The sequence below is a fragment of the Hakea prostrata genome, chromosome 2, assembly GCF_041222555.1.
Source record: "Hakea prostrata isolate BN-2017 chromosome 2, UWA_Hpros_2, whole genome shotgun sequence".
Classification (NCBI taxonomy): domain Eukaryota; kingdom Viridiplantae; phylum Streptophyta; class Magnoliopsida; order Proteales; family Proteaceae; genus Hakea; species Hakea prostrata.
Genome location: NC_142601.1, coordinates 70,308,668 through 70,329,895, shown reverse-complemented (window position 1 = coordinate 70,329,895; position 21,228 = coordinate 70,308,668). Strand labels below are relative to the sequence as shown.

Here is a 21,228-nt window from a genome sequence, read left to right as displayed (position 1 = left end):
AGAAGATGGGGAAAATTACTGAATCATGCTATATTCAACTTGGGAGTCATGTAGTTAGTCTCTTATTTATTGTAAGCCTAGGGAATTTGGACTCTTGAAGTCAGTACCGTATTAAGAGTACAGAACACTAATTAGTAATTACACGAGAGAAAGGAAACAAAAGAAGCAGAGACATAAATAGTTTTCACATTACAAACCCACAATTGTGACAACAATCACATCTTTTTTTTTTGGTAATAACAATTTGCTGGCTTGTAATTCTGTCTGATCCCTTCTTGAACGTTGGATTGCCAGGTAACCGTTGATTATTGGAGGAAGTTGTGGATCTTGTATAAGCCCATAAATATATGATAACTGTCTTAATTAGCCTGTCTAACTATTGTGGGGCTACAAAAGATCACACATAGACCTTACAATAGGATCATTACTGTGGACTAGACTAAATTCCTAGTGGGGTTATGCCAATGAAATCAATGTTTGTGCGCTCTAATAGTTCACAGGAATAATGCTTGCATACCCTATATAAGTAATTACAGAAAATAGTTAACACATAATTGTGACTACAACTATACCTCAAGGCACACTGAACAACTTCCCTTGACTAGTAATTCTATCTAGTTCGTCGTCGAACTTTGGGTTGCTAGTAATATAGACGGTCGACGCTTGATTATCTCATAATAATCGTATCTTTTGATGTTGGTTAGCCTCTCTAATTAACAAATGTGGGGTTATAAAAAGTCATGCATGGACTTTGGCTATCACAGAACACGGCCTACATAGACTTTGCAAGTAAATATTGTTTTATCAAAAAGAAAAACTTTGCAAGTAAAGAACACGGCAAAGAAATGGCAATCGCGTGTTACACAATGGGAATTTCAGTCATTCCATATTTTCAACTAAGGGTATTCCAAATGGGGTAAACAAACTCAAGGTTACTTGAGTTTTTGTACCTCATATCTATGAAATCCATCCAGTCTTTAAGCAAATGCTTAGAATAATTATTTATTAAAAAATATTTTTAATACAGACAGGTGTTGTTCCAATCTACCTCATCTGGGTTTAACATCATTCCCTCACCCACCACTGCCCACTCAAAAAAATATGAAATCTTCTGTCCAACCCTAGTGTCACATTTGCTGCTTTAAGCAATCTAAACATCTCTTCTGTAGTCACTCGGGATCAGGGAGAAGCTTGCTTTCTGAGGATCTGCGTTGTCTATCTTCTTGGCTCTGCAAAGACATCGAAGAATTAATCCAAGGCCCATCCATTGATTGGTTACTTCGCGGATGACTCTCTTGGGAAGTGCTTGAATAATGTGTTAGACTATCCAATGAAAGCTTTTCAAATGCTTTAAACCTCAAATCATCAGTAGCAGAGCTGCGCATTACAAGAGGTGCTTTAACTGCAATTTTGCCTTCAAGCATGCTCACAACAGCAGACATAGCGGGCCTGAGAGAAGGGGATGGGTTTGTGCATAAGAGAGCTAGATCTAACATCTTCAATGCCTCTTCTTTGGAGTAGTTTGACCCAAGGATGGGATCCATGAGTTCTAGCAGATTTCCCTGCTCTTGTAAGACGTAGGCCTGTGAAAAATTACAAAAGAACAAAACCAAAAGACAGATCAGAAAGGTCAAAGATATTTTAATCTTTTTTTACCAAGAGGATATCAGACAAGAGATTACTATTTGATCATGAAGCCGATTAGGGCACTCATAAATACCAACATGGAGATTAGATGTTAATTTCACACTTTCTTATTTCTAGCAGTAGAGCTATACGACCATGCAGTAGCATTCTTCTTCCCATGGAAAAAATAAAATTTGAGGTTACTTACCCAATCAAGAAGGTAAACAAAATCCTCTCTTGGCCTGTAATTTGTGTTGCTTGTTCCACTGACAATCTCTAGCACAACAACTCCAAAGCTGTAAACGTCTGCTTTGTCTGTCAAATAACCTCTCATAGCATATTCAGGGGCCATATATCCTCTACAAAATTAACATTTCGTGGTACTAATGTATTTAGTATCATAGTAGAAACTATGTCACTGCAACATTAACATATCAATCCGCAAACAAAATAAAAAGAAAACTTGAACAAGTTGCTGGATACTATTTGATAGGTAACTAGATCACTTATACCAAGGGAGGATAAATGCCATGCCATGTGAAATTGAGTAAAATAAAGTAAAACCAACAGAAAAATAGAATGAGAATTTTTGTAATCATCATCAAGGAAAACTTGTAATTAACATATACCAAAATATGATGATTTAATTTTTTTTTTCTTCACCTTCCAAACAAAACATCAACAAGAAGTGTTTTCTAATCACCTTGTTTAAGCTGTGGGCCTTTGACTATTCTTTCAACCAAAAGCCCAATTGAAAACTTCTTGCTTCATTTTTATTTAATTTACTTTACACTTACCGTCTGTTCTACCCAAAAAGGAGGGCTAAATTAAGAATGGATTGGTTAGACTCATAAACCAAGCACCTTACCATAAATAATATTCATAGTAGATGTTTTATGATATATATAATCCAATGATCAGGTTACATATTTGCTAATAGTCCACAAACAAATGGAAAACATATCAAAATTGAACATTGTGTAAAATGAAAATGTGGAGGATACGCATGTTAGAGTGATGTGCAAGGAAAATAAATGCAATTAGTAGATAAATCTTTCACATTTCTTCTTTATCATATCATAATCACAAGTCGAGGATTCTGTTCTCATTTTATGCCCATTTGGCATCACTGCATTTAGTGGGTGCATTTAACTCAAGAGTTTGCCCGGTCTTCACTATTTCTTGCATGGTTCTAGATTTCGTTATTTTTTAAATGAAATAAGACTACACCAGGTCTCTGTATTTATTTAATTTAATCAAATGACTTTCAAGTTGTACTGACACAATCAGAACTATCCTACATCAAACTAAGTATTGCATTTATCTACAATTTTGTTTACATTAGCTCATCAGGTCATTCGACCATTTATTTTTATCTGAATTTTTTTTTTCCTTTGAAGTATTCATCAGACTTATGTCAATTTGGGTATGTTTCAAAATTTAACTTTCATATTTTTTGCAAATTAATTTTGAAGATTAAATGACAATCATGTAATATGTGGTAGATTCTTCTTTTCTAGTTATTTAGATTTTTATTAGCTTGTACTATGTTTTGACATTCCTATTTGCTAAGTACATGTTTAACTTGAGTTACTTTTATTTCCTTCGTTAATTTACTCTAGCTATGTTAGGTAAATTTAGATTTGTACTAATCCAAGAATGATAAGGTGTGGTTTTGCTAGTGATTGGAATTGGATCTTGAGAATCTTTTCGGGCTCCTCTATTTGCGACCAAGTAGGTAAGCTACTCTTTGGAGCCACCATCCACCACTTATGGTGGGAGCGCAACCTCAGGAGATGGACATCCAAATCTCACCCCTTAGACTTGATTTGAAAGGCCATCTGTTTCGATGTTTCTTCGAGGCTATTGTCTCTTCCCCACCCCTGTAGCAAATTCCCCAAGGACTAGCTTACTATTAGATCCTGGGGTCTCTCTAGTCTCCACTACCTTCCAATCATCTTCTTGATCAGTTCCCCCCCCCCCCTCTCCTCCTTTGTATCTTCTTGTTGTCTTTAATATATTATTTATTCACCCCAAAAAAAAAAGAATGATTAGGTACTCAACTTGTTTCCTTTCTATTGCTTTCATTGATACGATACACTACATTAAAAAAAATGTCAACCAGTTAAAAAACCTGTCTATACAGATGGACCAAGGGCATAAGCCCTTCTCTCTCAGATGGTAATAGACTTTTAAAATTGAATGAAATTTTAGTGGGAACGAAAGAAATTCCTCACATGCATAGTTCTCAAGGCAACTAGAGAATCCAAGGCGTTGGAAAGGATGCTTAGGTGTGCAGTATATAACTTATATGTAACAACAATGATAATTTCATATGGTCATTTTGAAATGCAATAGAGAAACAATACCAATGCAATCTGATAAAACTATGCTAGTAATGACCCAATAAATAACTATAAAATAAACAAAGTCTAGAACATACATATTTATCGAAAAAAGAAGCAAAATAATCAACATAAACTTGTGGGAAAAAAAGGTGTGCTGTCATCTTGACATAAGAAAAAGCCTGAATCCATAGGCGGATCTTAGTGACCTCATGACTATACTCACATGCAAAAAAGAAGAGTAAGAAAGAAAAGAAATCGCTCACATAGTTCCAGCTATCCGAGTGCTAATATGGGTGTTCTCCTCTTCATCAAGTTTAGCCAAACCAAAGTCCGAAATCTTAGCATTAAGATCCTTATCAAGCAGCACATTAGTTGCCTTTATGTCTCTATGGACAATTTTTAACCTTGATGCTTCATGAAGATAAGCTAGACCTTGTGCTATCCCCAAGCAAATCTTGTGCCTTGTCGGCCAGTTCAAGTATATTCTTTGATCCTCACGACCTAAATGCATATCACAACTTTCCATCATTTGACCATTAATTCTTATGTAAACTTATTAATCTTTTATAGACAATGTGATTGAATATAATTCATTTATTAAAAGAGTAGACCTTATATCCAACATGATAGTATAGGATTTACCAAATAGTGCACGGGCTAGGCAATTATTTTCCATATACTCATAAATCAACATTAACTGGTTCCCTTCAATGCAACATCCATAAAGCTTCACAAGATTTGGGTGTTGTAAAGCAGAGATCATGCCTATTTCATTTACGAATTCACGGTTCCCTTGCTTGGACTTGGAAGAAAGCTGCTTGACAGCAATTACCTTACCATCTGATAATGTACCCTAAGATAATACAAGTAAAATTTGAATCATTATTTCACCAAAATGCACAAGATGAAATTTGAAACCAAACTGCTTTTCATTTTCTTTTCTAGTTATAAGCTTTTCATTTATATCCTAAATTTTTGTCTTTCCTATTGAAGACTAAAGCAAACTGACAACATTTAAGTGTTGCAGCACACTGCTACCATAGCAATTTAAAGGCTCAACCCACAAAAGATAGAAACAAGAAGGGTGAGCGAAAGAAAAAATCACTGACATACCTTATGTACAGGCCCAAACCCACCTTCACCTATCTTATTTGCAGCATTGAAATTCTCAGTTGCAGCTTTAACTGGTTTCAAACTGAAGTGACCTGTTTGTAGCTCTATGGCTTTAAGTTGACCAGAATTAGTAATACTCCTTGCACAGATGAAATTACAATGATACATAATATATCCAATCAATGATATGTGTTATGTGGCATATATAAACATTTTGCATGGACACTATTTTTGTTAGATACAAAGCATGTATGTATGTATCTGTGATACAAACATGAAGATATGAAATGAAGTGTGATGCATGGAGAAGAATGATCCAACCAATAAATAAAATGAAATATAAATAGTAGACATGTGAAGTAAAGGAGAGCAGACACAAGTTCTGATACACCATTAGAGCATAGACCTAGAACCAATCAATAGTAAGACTTGAAGACAAGAAAGCAAGCAGAAGAAGAATAAGGAAGAGAAGATGGGGGAAATTATTGAATTATGATAATTAGGGAGTTATTGGGGTTAGACTGCCATTTCATTTATAAATAGAATTACAAGCCAAGGAAAGATGGACTATAAGTAGGAACCCTACTAAAAGTACACAACACTAATTAGTAACTTGAGAAGATGGACTTCCAAATCGCAATCCCATGATATGATTTGGAATGCCATCTATTTTGATGTTTCCTTCGCTCTCTTCCCCACCCCCTTATTGCTGATTCTCCAAGAAATAGGCTGATTGTTAGTTCTTGGAGTCTCTCTTCTCCCTTTCAGTCTTCTTCTTGACTGTTCTCCCTCCCCCCTCTTCCCCTTTGTATATGCTCTCTTGTTTTCTTTCTGTTATTTAATATATTATTCATCCAAAAAAAAATTACATGATGAAAAGGAAACCAAAGAAGAGGCAAAAACAGTTATCACATCAAAAAGTCTTAACCATGACGACAACTACCATATTACTGCTAGGACAATAATACCACAAGGGCACACTTAACGACTTAACACTCTCCCACAAGCTGAAGCATATAGATCATCCATGTGATCTTTCCAAAAGGTAAGACCAAACAAAGGCTTGCTAAACATATCACCAGCTATTTCACATATGAAATGAATGTTGTCACAATCATTTTCTACATAACTGCATCCACACAAAATGAAAATGGACTTCAATATGTTTAGTACTTCAATGAACATTGGGTTGCCAGTATGTACATAGCCATTTGATTATCAAAGAGAACAGTGGATTTTTGTATAAGCCATTAAATATGTGACGACCATGTTAACTATTAATGTTTGTTGGCTTGTCTAACCTATGTAGGGCCTAAAATGGTACAAAAAGCAAGTTAATATTATATTATTTTTTCCCAAGCCTCCATCCTACAAACTACACAAAAGGAAGAGAATCATTGGGGAGGATTGAAGAGAGACAGATAAGCCCATCCCCAAAAGAAGTAACTGCAAGAGGCATGAGGGGAAATAAGAGGAAATGGTAAGAAACAAATTTTCAATAGAGAAAGAAGACACCAACTAGGGCTAGAAGGGGCACACAAATAAAAAGGAATGGTGGGCTTAAGGACAGATGGCTGAGAGGAAAAACATAGAAGAGATAGGTTGGCGACTGGGCATCAGCTGTAGGTGAGGGTTTGAAGAGGACCAAAGTAAATCCACTTTATCTTATTGAAATAAATCAACTGAAATTCTAGTTGATATCTTCTTCAAATCTTTAGAATCTTCCACAATACATGATGGATCAATGGAGGAAATTCAATTGGATAGATTCTTGCTCTTCAACCACCAGTGATCCAATCAGAAGGCAGGGGAAAGAATCCCATATTGGCATTGTGGTAGTCTTTATCCTTGGATTTAGGATAAATCATTCACATTTAAAACTATAAGTAGTTTAGTTTAGTATTGTAAAGTTATTACCATAGGTAGATGATACAGGATAAAGTGCTCATGTGTGTGTAACCTTTACTTGAACCATGTTATGATGAATTAATGTCATCCTATATGTGCAATCAGGTTTGCTGGAAATGGAACATCATGGTTTGTAGCATGTGATCTAGAGTCTAATTTCCAGAATTTGGAGAATTTTCTCAATGGTTGTCGAATGGCTCCTTCTAGTATTCAGAGTATTATTGATGATATCATGTGTATTAAGCAGGGATTTGAATCTTGTGTTTTCTCATACATTCCATGAGAGTCAAACTTTGTCGCTGGCTCGAAGAACCCTGTCGCTCGTGAGCATGACAACTTGGCCCAATTCCACTTCATGGCTTCAGGGCCTTCTTCCTGGTCCATGAGCTTGCTCGTCTCTTTTAATACAATCTCAGTTTACACCACCACCACCCCCCCCCCCCCCCCCAAAAAAAAAATAGATGAAGAAGTTATGATGAGTTAATATCAGCCTACCTGGTATCAATAGATGACTCCAATCCTTTAACCAGTAACTTAAAATATTTAAGGTATCAAAAGTTAGGATTTAGCAATCCATTGTTTCAATGAAGGTGTAACTGCAAACATGACCATGGCCTGTGGTGAATGCATCTAACCTTATTCCTTCAATCAATGTTATTATCCTTCATTTAGTTACTAGTTTATATCCATTGCATGAATTTTACTCTGTATAAGCATGTTTATTTTGTTCTCTCAACCAATAACCCTTGTTTTCAAATTAAAACTACCCCAAATGAATTACTTTTATATCGTTAATTGACTAATACTGAAACCCCTATAATTTTTATTTTATTCCTTTCCTATTAGCTTCAGACCTCCTTCCTGCTATATCTAGGATATTACTTTTCCTGACCCTAAATAATTTACCAGGATTTCTAACTGGAAGGTAATTTCATATCAATTATAATGACACCTACTCTAGGAATGCCGTGAAAATAATGCATTGTGCTTTCTAACCTTTTTCATCAAGATCCTTCCTTCCCAAGCAACCTTTCACCCAAAGAATCAGTAAAATCAATGCTACAAGGACACATGAAGCAACAATGATACCAATAATTGCTCCAACTGAAAGTCCACTGCTTGTGTCAAAATCTGCACAATCAAGCAAGATGCAGTATCATGATGAGGAGCGCAAACAATGGGGAAAAGAGAAAGAGGCTAGGTAACTTACTTGGTGTCACTGAAATAGCTGATATTAGGGGTCCATATACTCCTCTACTGGGAATTGCAGCAGTCCCTTTTCCAGACCGGTAGAGGTGGATCTCCAAGGTACTTCCCGTGACAGTAACATTGTTAAATTCCTTAATGATGCTCTTAGCAGTCCCATTAGCTTCCTCTGCAATATTAAAATCCTTCAAACATATTTCTCCCTACAAGAACGCAAAAGTATGTTGGAGAAATTGTGTTAAAGAAATGATCATCCATGTTCTTCAGAATGTAGCTGGAAAGTTAACTAGAATATATTCAAGAAACATATTAAGAAGAAAAAAAGAGAAGTAATGGAACAAGAGCATAGTTTCTTAAGGGAAACTGATAAAGAGAAACTAAGTGGCTAAATAAACAAAATACCAATGATGGAAATTATCAGTCACTCACTTGGATTGATACATCAAATATGCGCCTACCAAGGCTATTAAATGTCTGGTCTTCTGTAAAAGTTATTTCAGCAAAGTGGAGACGCACTGTATAATTACCACTCCGTAAACAGTGGCCATAATATCTTAGTGAGATAGGAGCAATTCGAGCTGTCATATATATGGATGGATCAGTTATTTTCAACATTGATGAGTTTGTGGTGAAGTACTGAGCATCATCTCTATTCAAAAAGGTTCCTGTAGTGCTAGAAGCCCATCTGTCAGTGTGATAGACGTATGATGCTGAACCATCCACTTGAGGTGTTAAATCCTCTTCATATGCCTCCCCATCAAAATTTGTCAACGGGCCTCCACAATTGATAAACAATGAATGATCTGCATGCATAGTTGGAATTAGGGGGATGTATCCATATATGATTATTTCCGGTCAACCACTTGTATATCCCTAATAAAGGCTCTAATGTTTATCATCTAAAAAAGTAAACAGGTTCATGATTACATTTAGGCTTTCCATAGCAAGGGAGGTCCTTCTTCAAGCACCAATCAACTCTGCAAAAGTTTCTGTAGATGAATTTGTTTTCTTCACAAGACTCACTAATCAATAAAAATTAGCATTCTATGAAACGAAAAAACTTACGAGTTGTCTTCTGAAGATGAATAACTGGCAATTGTTTTCCTGTTTAAGGAATAAGCAAACCAATTTCATCAGGAAAATTTTTTAAAAAAAATCATCTATTGATATAAAATCCAAAGGAGATAATATAGGGTATTGAATATACAATATAGTTTGTTCTGCACAGCTAGTTCGGGAAGCATATCCAGTAAAATTGTTGTAGGATAAATCACTGACAAACAAAGCAGATCATGTCATGGTACTGTAGTTCTTGATAAAAAAAGAATATGTCAAGACACATAAAACAATTGCCATAAAAATATCAAGTGTGAAATTCATCAAAAAACAAATCAATTGAAGCTAAAAGATCTAATCAACCATGACTCAAAACTTTTGACGAGGAGAAATACTCACATTCTTATTTGATCTGTTGCAAACAACCACCCTGGCACTTCTCCAGTTAGCAAATTCTTAGTAAGAAACCTATGTCCATAAACAATATAGTGCCTACCGTGAGAACAAAGATATCTATCATTGATATATTTAGAGAAATCATTAATAGGAAAGTTGAATTATCCTATTTATGCAATAGACCTATGACTATGCCAGCAAGAAAGTGTAATAAAGTGCTAATCACAGATAACCAGAAATAATGGGACATATTTCTCTTTGTGAGGGACCAACAAACAATTGTAATCGGATGTGAATACAATTAAACAATGACCTACAAAAGGAAAATATATAAATAAAAAATTTTCTTTTACGTACAAGAATTGCAGATTTGCTGAACTCTGAAAATCTGGAATTTGACCACTCAACCTGTTGAAGCTTAGGTCTCTACAAAGGGTGAAAAAGATAAACCACTTCAGAACATAACTAGAAAAGTTGTCTAGATAGTTTAATTTAATGGACTTGTGAATTGTGATACATTTTAATCAATGTAGGGTAAAATTTAGCAATATAAGCCCATGAAGACATTTGATCGATATATCTATGGAGAATATTGATTTAAAATAATAAATCAACGGAATTATTGTTAGCAGTCAAACTGCCTTTGGTACCAAATATACAGTTAATGGAACCCTACATTCATCGGATTATTACTTTAGTGTCAAATCCTTGAAGTAAATTTGCCTTGTGTTTTGATAATCACGAGATCAAATTTGTCAACCACAAAATAATATATGGGGTGGCAAAGTAAATCAACCAACGACAAAATAAATATCAGCCTTCAGAAATATGCACCTAGACAAAGAGTTACCTCGCTAACGAATAATCTGTGCTTGTCATATATTAACAAAATACAATTGAAATTAACACTTAGACAAAGAGATACTTCTGTAAACAATCAGTGGCTGCCCTATATTAGAAAAATATAAGATACAACTCAAATTAACCAGATGTTTGATGGAGTGGTTTTATTTTGCTAGAAAGTTGTATCTATTCTTAGTATGTCTTGTGAATCTTGTGGAAAAGACACGATGTTTGAGCATATCTCTAGAAAAACTTCTTTCTGGTCTCTTTCCATATATATGGGAGGTCAAGCCCATTTTTAACAGTCTTTTAAGATAATCCCATCTTTGTTTTTCTCGTGGGTTTATCCCTCTTCGTTGCTTACATCCAATTGAGTACAACCTTCAATATTCTTGGATGCATAGTACAAGAGCGTGCGAGTTCTCACTTTCTCCATTTAGCACATAGAGTCGCAAGTCTCAACGCCTGATTTGTAACTTCGATGATTGAATTATCATTTGAACTTTGTAATTTATTTTTGGTGAATAAAACGATGTAATTTGAACTATGAACATAATTGGTGTGTTAAATTTGTTTGAACTTTGGACTTTTAGCATTAATGTAATGTATGAGTATATGACGTGTAATAGGTTTTAAAGTTTCACTTCAGCATAGTGGTTTCCAACTGGGGTCTGAAGTGGAACTCATATTTACCTTCTTCTTTTTCCCCCATAAATCTAAGGTCACCATGTGCTTAGAAGGGCTGAAATAGGCTGGACTAGAAGTCCCAAATAACCCCAAAAACTCCTTGAGTTGAGCTCAAGTTGGAAAAAAATTCCACCTACTCAATGAGATCTGGCTGAGATATCGAGCCAACATTTGGTTTTGGGTTGCCGAGATCTCAAGCCAACTCTCAGTTTTGAGTTAGTGAGATGAGCCTTGAGATCGAGATGTTGCACATGCTTGGGGGACTAGTTAGTGGTGCAGCACTATTAGGTAGCCTCAAATTTTGGGGTTGTTTTCCCTTGGGGATTGATTTGCAAATATGCGGCTTTTCACTAATAGGGGCCTCTACAACCTTGAGGAGGGTGACAATTTGGCACACCTCTATCCATATCAGTGTTGCACTGTTGCAGAATCCAAATCTACAATGCTGTAGAATATGAATAAAGTAAAGGTGGTATACTCCTTCAATTGGTGGATTTTGCTACATAATAGGTAAGTTTTACATAACTTTCATGTAACATATTACTACAATCCTTAAGGTTGTAGATTGCTTAAGTTTTTGTCATTCTGATAAGATTATGAGAATTCAATAAAGGTAATTTGGCAAAAGAAAACGGAAAGCTTTCCTAGAATGGTAAAATATACTTAACAAGTAATCCATGGCATGAGTTCTAATTGTCACAGACAACCATTTTTTTTCTGGAGGAGATGGGCGGAATGGATAATCCCGAAGGAGGTATGAAATTGTTACTTAACAAGTAATCCATGGCATGAGTTCTAATTGTCACACACAACCATTTTTTTTGGAGGAGAGGGGCGGAATGGATAATCCCGAAGGAGATATGAAATTGTGAACTCTCAATAAACCACCATCTTTTATCATCATAGTACATTATTTATTCAATTAGATTGAGATTGTGAAACAGAATATACAAATACTGATTTCTGATGGATTATTGTTAGTAGATCCATATTGAAAAACATAATCTTAGTCAAAGGGAAGAAATTTATAAAATGAAACTCACAGAGTTTTCAAATCTGGCATCAGTTTTCCAATGTATTCTGGAATTGAACCCATAAGAGAACAATTTCTCAGTACCCTACACCACCAAAGAAAGCAAGTCCTCATGAGCATACTAAACCATAAACAAACTGGCATACGCAAATGCCATGTCATCAGCTAGATCGGTATTTCAACCAACAATAAATTTCCTCAACTGAAGCAGAAAAACTCACAATTCATTTATATTTGTCAAATTCTGCAAATCAGGGAAAGGAAAAGTCATATTTGACCCATGAAGATCAGATATCCTCCTGAAATTCAACATGCAACAAGTCAAATCTCTGTTGATCCTTCAATGTTCTCCTTCAAGTTGACTAAGTATAACAACTTTAGAAGTTCTAGATGGTATACTCACAGTGCAGTTAGGTTTTTCATGAAGGAGATGTTAGGAGGAACAGGGCCCTCCATGGAGGTGCCCTGCATATCACTGCAATAGACGGTTTGAAAAACCCAAAAAAAGGAAAACAACATAAGAACTCTTATATAATAGAAAAAATCCTTGTCATATTTGTCTACATTTATCAAATGAAGAAAATAGAAGAAAGGATGGCAAAAATCTGGTACATACAGCCTAACAAGTCCAGTCCAATTTCCTATAAAATCAGGGATCTTCCCTGAGATGCCAGTCCCATCTATCAAACTGCAAATAGCAAGTTAATTCAGGCATTCATTATTTAAAATTTTTAAAACTGACCAAGCAACCACCTCTAACTTACAATTCTTGCAAGCTTGTAAGGTTGCCATATGTTTCTGGTATAATTCCTGTGAAATTGTTTGCAGAAACAATGCTGCAAAAATAAGAAATCTGTATACACTAAGTTCATTTGAAACAATGATAATAGTAAAAAAAATTATAAAGTGAATGTTGATGATGATAATGAAGGTTTGACCCAAAAAAAATAAAATCAAATAACCCTTATTTCTTCAATACCAATACCAATCTGCAATCAGATCAATAAACTGATAAGCTTAATCTATGTGACTTTAGTCATATTCTTACCAAGCAAAGAAGATAAAGGTTTCTTAGCTCACTTCAGCCACCCACCCACACAACCCCCCCCCCTCTCACCTATCCCCTTACATAGCTGAGAGTCCATTCATTTATCGAAACAGTTGATTCAGGCATGCAAAAAACACTTAAAATATCACTTCAAACTACGATTGGCATAAGCAGAGTTTAACTATGAAGTTTGTTGTCGGAGATGCACTTTATTTGGTTATGTTGGCTAAAGGATTAGTAAGTAGTTTTTCTGAAAACATACACCACCTATGCTGTGACATAATCTTAATTGGTGAATTTTCCGATGGTTAATTCCTAGTTTGGATCCATACAATGATTATCTTAGATCATATGGGTCGTTTCAACCATTTAACACATAAGCTTGTATACATGTCTCGGCAAAAAGAACACACTACAAATCATTAGAAGAAAAAACTTGATACAAACATTATATATAATGAAGATACCCTTTGATCATCATATATAGGTAAATCTTCTATCTTGCATCCAACCCGTCTAGCATCTTTATACCAATGATGAGACCATACCTCATTTGCCTGTTCACCCATCCCATTTGGCTTGTATATCCCATATTTGGCCTAGATGTAGGTGCCTCCAGCCACTAGACATTGAATGCCGCTGGTTTGGTTCTATTTCTGGAGGTTCTTTAAAGGGTGACACTATTGGGAAGCTACTTCCAGGGGCCTGCATCTTGCACACCTGGATGGAGTGAAACTTCTGTAGATGGACCGCCAAATCTCAATCCTCTGATCAGACTTAGAAAGCCATCTGCATTGATGTGAGCTCCAAGCTTTCCTTTTGCCTCATAAGGCTCTTGTAGATTCCCCAAGGAACAGGTATATTGTTGTTAGCTGGAGACTTGATAGTTCTTTGTTAGTTTTGTCCTAGCTTGGTTCAAACCCCCTCCCCCCTTTCTTCCTCTCTTGCTTTTCTCTTCTTCCCTTCAGGGTGTTTATAATGTATATTATTCATCTAAAAGAATATAGGTAAATCTATTGCCCATCCACGCTGTTGATTCTTTCTAATAACAAAGATAGTGTGGGAACTAGACTGCTGTTTAAACACAAGGTATTGCTTCAAATAGGCCAAACTTCTCCTCATCACATTTTTGTTGACTACAAATCACCAATAAACAGTTCAATTTTTTCTGCAGCAGATTGGTTGTTTGTTTTTCAGAAAGTGAAACCATTAATAGGTTAGTGTCTCTCAGCGCAGGCTCTATAATCAAAGCTATATCCTGACACATTCAGTGGTTAGCAGAGGACAAAGTGTAAATTTTCTTTGTTACTTTTCCTCTTATCTTTTAATTTAACCACCAAAAATTAATCCTCTGATGCAAGGTCCCATTCAGTTGATTCAACTCTAAAATTGAGCAGAACAGCGTGAAAATTAAACCCAAAAAATAAAGTTTCTGTTGCCTTCAAAGTTCTCATGATTTTGTTCAAACATCTGAGTCTTCCCAACTTCAGAGCTTTTTTTCTTTTCTTTTCTTTTTGGCCATGCTCAAGGTAATCAAGGATCAACCGTCTCTAAAAACTCTAATGATCATCAATTCCATCAGTCTGTTATATCCAACTCGTAACCTACTGCAAAGCAAGCTCAGTAATGTGTGATATTCAGCAGATAGGTCCAAATTGTTCTTATCCTAATGTGCCACAGTAAGAGGGGGACAGAAGACAAAGTGAGAATCAATTGTTGTTCCTCTATCACAGGCAATTACTCAACTGATGGAACCCATATCCAGAGAAGTGACATAGCTTTTCTTTTCCTAATTTGATTTGACTATCAATATGCCTGGATTTCACCTACCCCTTATGCAGATACAAATACTTAATCTTCGTTGATGCAGCACCCTTACCTATTCTCGCCTTGAACCAAGTTCTTAGGTCAAATATCCACTTTGGGCAAGTTCACTCCAAACACTACGACTACTATCAGAAAAAAATTGGCTCCATGAACAGAAAATGTTTGCCACCAATGCACAAATATCTTCAGATGACTATGTAGGTTTTGAGGTTCTGTAACTGTGATCGGTATGCTCGAATGTGCAAGATACTTCACCCAAACGACAAGTAAGCTGAAACAATGGAATGAGAAGAGAAGACTAAGCTCACAATATCTTCAACCGAGACAAATTACCAAGCTCTGGAGGAAGGGTTCCTTCAAGTCGGTTATCTTCCAAGACCCTGTAAGTGACCATTTTAATGAAAATCAGTTTACGTGTCGATTCACTGCCCTAGCCTACCAAGAAGCTTAAGTTATCGATACTCACAGTTGCTCCAGCGAAGCGATGTTACCAATCTCCTTAGGAATTGATCCACTGATGCGGTTTCCCATAACAGCGCTGCAATGTGCCGAAGTTTCGGTTCGGTTAGATTCCGCCTGACTAAAACGGTTCTTTGAAGAACTGAAATCAAGCAGCCAAAGAATTGGAAACAGCAAATGCAATTGAAGAGACTAGCTTACATGATGACGAGAGGGATCTGAGTCCAACGAAGAGGAATTGATCCATTCAGATAGTTCCGGATTAAGTCACTGTTCACCCACAAAAGAATAAGAAAAAAAACACAACACACAGCAATATTCCTCAGTTCAAATGCCGCTGGGGAAAAAGTTTGGCGCCAAACCCTTCTCCAGCACAAGGGTTTTAATAATCGATGAAGAACGAAAAACACATGGGAGCTGAACAGATTCAATCGAACATGTATGTGATCTCAAAGCCGAATCACACCAACTAAGTAGAGAATAAGAAGACTTACATTTCTTGCAAATAAGGAAGATCTGCGAACTCTTCAGGCAAAACACCAGTGAGGTTCAACCCCTTTAATTGACTGAAATTCAAATAATAAAAGAAATGGAATTAACAACAACCCTTGAAAAGTAAAGATGATTGAAAATTTTGAAGTTAAAATACTTACATATTTGTGACGTGGCAAACAGTGGTGGAGCAATTACAAGTAACATTGCTCTTTGCCCCAGAATCAAAGGTAACATTTAAACCTACACCAACGCTGCACGAACTTGAACTCACATTCCAATGAGTGTTCTTCAATTTTGCTGCTATTTTTTTGAGTGCTACTACTGTTACCATCAATGTAAGAAAAACTTATATGAGTAGATATTTTCTATAAAATATATATAATTTAGTGATCCAATGTGAATCCTATCATATTTTGCAGAGATTCTTTTATACAATATAGTCTTAAAAAGAAAAAAGACCATGTATATATGCATACCATCAAAGGCTAGCTCAGTAACAGTGACCAATACTTTTTAATGAAGAGATTTGAAAGTTTGAAATTTCTCTGTCCCCGCACTTAGGCCTTTGGACAATTCCATTCTCTATTATGCTATTTAAATAAATAGTACAATAATCTTTGGTCGAAAGGTTGATTATCGAAATAATTTGAAAATAGTTTGGTTCAAAATAAAAGTTGAAAATGATAGAACAGGAAAAAAAATGTTGTTAAAGTGTGTGACTTTTCCCTCTCTCGCTTGAACTCCAATGAGTAATGAATTCCCATCCTTGGAAGTTCTTTGGTTGGGTTCTATTTTTAAATAAAAATAAAATTCGATGTGCCACTTTATATGATTTCTCTTTGGTCAGGCTTAAACATGCATTTTTTTCTATTTATATATATATATATATATATAAATTCCTTTTATATTAGGGGAAAAAAAAAAAATAAATAACCACATACCTACTAGCTAGTTTGACGACTGAGAGTAAAATATTGTATAGCGGTTTTATGACTAAACATTTATAATTAAAAAAATATAATATAGTGGTCCAACCTAAATCCTTATAAAACATGAAAAGTGTTTTTTTATATGTATACCACATATAGTCATGAAAACAAAATAGCTATTCTTTCACCATGTAATACCAATTTTTTTCCCTCTGGATATTCTCTGAACCCATGTTTCAGTGTAAAGAAAAAGTATTATGGAATTCTTTGTTACTATGAAAAAGATCAGACTCAAATGAAAGAATAATAAAGATCAGACTCAAATGAAAGAATAATCGAAAAAGTAAAATCTCAAAACATTAAATAAATACTGATTGGGTATTCATGCAAGAAATTTGCTTGAGATATGACAACTTTTGCTGAAATCATGTGAAAACACTCAGAGAAAAGGTAATCAATGATTCTATGAACATCTTCACAGAGATAAATTGAAATCTTGAATGGGAAAAACAGTTTTTTCTAAATTAAAGAAAACAACTCTCAAGAGAAAATATTTCACTGGTATCTGCTGGGAGAGAGTACTTCTATTATTGAGTTATGGCAGATACTCACCTTCTTTATTGGGCAAGGTCTGAGCTTCAGATGTCAAAAAGGGGAAGCAATTCAACGAAAGAACAACGATGAGAAGAACCCATGAAACCTTGTTTGGAAGCGCACGAGTTGCAGGTCTCATCGCCATGAACTCCTCCTCGTCAACTACCTTCTTCTCTACAAAAAAAAAAACTCTCCCTGTGACATAACAAATAAATTAAAAAAGCGAGCTCGATTGAGAATCTTCAGAGACAGAAACTCGAGCAAGCTCAGGAGATAAAGAGACAAGAATTCATCTAAGTGGTTTTTCAGCATTGAAAACTGAAGTTTTGCAATAGAAAGCTCAACATCAACCCGTTCAGAATTACGTGAAATGATTAGTTGAGAATCCAAGTTGAATACAATTCGGTTTAAGTCAGTTTTAAAACATAAAATAACCATGCAGGACTTGGTCCACCGAAAGTTGGATAGATTCAGTTTCCAAAGATTATAAAAGGATAAGCTGCTGAGGCCAGATTCAAATAATTGAGTTGTTTATGGCACGGAACTTAGAAAATTTGAAGTGATCCATAGGGTTTTTAACTTTTAATTGTCATTATCGATGATGGGTTATCAGTTATCTCATTTTCATCTTTTACTGAAAACGAAACTCCATAGGAACATCCTTGATGGTTGGCTCATGGTTTTGCTCACGCTGTTTGGCCATCTAGATAAATGAGAGTTTCTGAATGGTTCAAAAATGGTGACAACGCTGTTGGTTTTATAGGGTTAAAAATGCCCTTGTTGTGTAGTTTTTTGTCTTAGTTGTAAAATTCTAGCTATTGAATTTTATGCAAGAATAAACGGTGCAGTCAATGGATGGCAATGCATGATTTATTAGTTTTTTATAAGTATATTAGACATATTAACCTCAAGGGGTTGCTCGGTTGGTAAAATATCAAATTTCATGCGGTTAAGAAATTAATTTTCTTCGGGGGCCAAGGCAAAGCTTTGTTTTATAGTCAACATGTGTAAGCTGGCCTGGGCAAATCTCTTTCTTCTTTTTTTTTGGTAGAAAAAAACTTCATTAAGAATGGGCTAAAGCCATGGCTGAAGAACTCAACCAAGGAGAGGAAAGTGGCCAAATAGTCGAGCCCAAAATAGACTTGGCCTTCCGGGCTAGGGCATTCACAACACAGTTGCTAGTCCTAGGTATTACATCAAATTTATAATCCAAAAAGTAGGATTTTAGGTTGTTGATATCTAATAAGATTGGATCCAAATCAATATTAACTGTTGTGGCCGGTTGTTGAAGATGGTTGATCAGGACCTAACAGTCATATTGGAATATGACCCTCTCTATACAGTCTCCCAAAGCATCTAGCATGGCAGATCTCAATGCAATAGCCTCACCCACAAGTGCTAATCCAAAGGAGTCATGAGTTGAAACCGCTTTAATGAGTATTCCAGCATCGTTATACTTGGCGAAGCCCAAGCCCATTTGAGTGATATGTGTGCCAAAACCTGCATCGCTTCTCACGAGGTGCCAGTTGGGGGGAATGGTGACCTCTTGATTTCTTTGAATCTGGAGCTTCTCGAGATGTGCAGAGACCTTATCGTCGAACCCATTACCTTTCCAGAATTCTTCATGATGCATTGTAGCTCGAGTTGCAACCTCCATTGGAGAGTGAGTACCCAGCTTGAAGAGGGTGTCGTTTCTTGCAAGCCACAGCTCCCAAATTATAAAGCAGGTGAGACTGAAGATTTTACGAGCATCCCATTTATCCTTGGGCATACTGAGTTTCATACCTTCTAACCAGTCTGCGAAGTGGAGCGGAGAGAGTTTGGCGGGCGAAATGCTAGAGGACAGTGGAACCAAACTCTTCTAGCGAAATCACAGTCCAGAAATAGGTGACCTGCAGATTCTTCAGAGTCACAGCCCCTCGGGCATGAGTAATCAGCACCAATCTGTCTCCTCCTGAGGTTCTCTCCAGTTTGGATTCCTTCTGCACATATACGCCAGAGTAAGCTACAAATTTTGGGTAAGGTGTAAGCTTTCCAAATCATCTTCCAGCCCTCTCTAGGTATTGTTTTCCACCTTGGTTGGTGTGAGGTAGATGATTGAGATTGTTCTTCAGCAGGCTTCTTGTTTGTCAAAGCATGATATGTCGATTTGACTAAAAAAATCCCTTTTTTTTCCGCACCCCATATCTGTTGATCCTCAAAAGGGAAGATTGCGAGATTAATGCTTCTTATCACATCGGCTTCATTTTGCTGAAAGAGTGAGTTCAGCAGGTAGTCATTCCATCTTCTTGTAGCAGTATCTATGAGCTCTGCGACCCAAGTAACCGTGCACCCTTCTGGTTTTGGGGATTTAACTTTACCATCTAAGGAGTTTGGCAACCATCGATCTTCCCATATCTTTATGTTTGTTCCCATTCCAAAATTCCTATCAAATGTTCTTCTAGAAATTTTTTTTCCTTCCATGATGCTGCGCCATGCCCAATTGGGACTTTGTCCTAGAGATGCTTGTAGGAAATCCATGTTATGGAAATATATGGCTTTGGTAAATCGAGCCCACAGATTGTCTGGTTCACTCCAAAGTCTGTAAGCAACCTTAGTGAGCAAAGCTGAGTTTTGTCTTTGAGTATCTCTCAAGCCCATGCCTCCGGCTTCCTTAGACATGCACATTCTTTTCCAGCTAATCCAGTGAGTTTTCTTTTTGTCACCATAATTTCCCCAAAAAAATTTTGCTGAGTTTTTCTTTAGTTCATTGTGTATGCAGATTGGGATCTTGAAGTGAGCACTTGCAAACTGTGGAAGAGCCAAAGCCACGGATTTGAGTAGGGTTTCTTTGCCAGCAGGTGAAAGTAATTTAACTTTCCAGCTATCTAACTTCCAATGTATCTTTTCTGAGAGGAAACCAAAAGTCTTGGCCTTGGAAATTCCTATCTTTGGGGGCAATCCCAAGTACTTGGTGGGTTCTTTTGTATATGATACTTTCAATATTCTTGAGAACCATCGCCTGAAACGCATTGGTGTATTTGGGCTGAAAATTATGCTTGATTTCTCCATATTAATTGCTTGACCACTACCTTTGCAATAAGTATGTAGAATGGATTTGAAATTTTGTACCATCTTTAAGTTTAATTCTGAGAACAGTAGGGTATCGTCAGCAAATAATAAATGAGAGATTGATGGTGCTCTATATTTGATGGAGATACCTTTAATGTTACCTGCTTGTTCTTCCTAGTTGATAAGAGCACTGAAGCCTTGAGCGCATAGAATAAACAGGGCAGGAGACAAAGGATCTCCTTGACGGATGCCTCTTGTAGGTGAGATGGGATTACTAATTTTTCCATTGATTAGTAATTTATAGGAGACTGTAGTGACACAACTCATGACCAGAGAAATCCAAGATGGATCGAAACTCAGTTTGGTCAATATTGCTGTTAGGTATGGCCACTCAACCCTATCATAAGCCTTTTCCATATCTAGTTTGAGCCCCAGAAATTTCTTCTTTCCTTTTTTCCTCTTCTTGATGTAATGAAATAACTTGTGAGCCATGAATATGTTGTCTGAAATATGCCTTGATGGAATAAATGTTGATTGAAAAGGGCTGATGAGTGCTGGAAGGAATCCCTTTAGTCTGTTTGCTATAAGTTTTGAGATGACTTTTGAGGT

At 36.2% G+C, this 21,228-nt stretch overlaps 2 protein-coding genes across 3 annotated transcripts; both read right to left on the bottom strand.

Moving 5' to 3' along the window:
• Window positions 1–1,012: 1,012 nt before the first annotated feature.
• Window positions 1,013–17,928, bottom strand: LOC149026187 (putative LRR receptor-like serine/threonine-protein kinase At1g53440). Of its 2 annotated transcripts, none has more exons than XM_089146431.1 (24): window positions 17,587–17,928; window positions 16,204–16,366; window positions 16,045–16,116; window positions 15,752–15,820; window positions 15,558–15,629; window positions 15,425–15,471; window positions 12,981–13,026; window positions 12,833–12,904; window positions 12,620–12,691; window positions 12,438–12,515; window positions 12,227–12,301; window positions 10,011–10,079; window positions 9,657–9,725; window positions 9,409–9,474; window positions 9,267–9,305; window positions 9,129–9,178; window positions 8,631–9,004; window positions 8,206–8,404; window positions 7,992–8,126; window positions 5,088–5,197; window positions 4,617–4,827; window positions 4,238–4,475; window positions 1,835–1,985; window positions 1,013–1,583 (listed from the first exon to the last, which is right to left on the bottom strand). In XM_089146431.1, the coding sequence occupies exons 1-24, from the start codon at window positions 17,711–17,713 to the stop codon at window positions 1,170–1,172; spliced, it is 3,018 nt and encodes a 1,005-aa protein (XP_089002557.1). In that variant the 5' UTR covers window positions 17,714–17,928; the 3' UTR covers window positions 1,013–1,169. The 2 variants fall into 2 exon arrangements, with proteins under 2 accessions (XP_089002557.1, XP_089002556.1); XM_089146430.1 differs by having other exon boundaries at window positions 1,014–1,583; window positions 12,981–13,052; window positions 15,400–15,471.
• A 946-nt stretch (window positions 17,929–18,874) lies between these two features.
• Window positions 18,875–19,339, bottom strand: LOC149026186 (uncharacterized). The gene has a single exon (XM_089143629.1). The coding sequence runs from the start codon at window positions 19,337–19,339 to the stop codon at window positions 18,875–18,877; it is 465 nt and encodes a 154-aa protein (XP_088999755.1).
• Window positions 19,340–21,228: the final 1,889 nt, after the last annotated feature.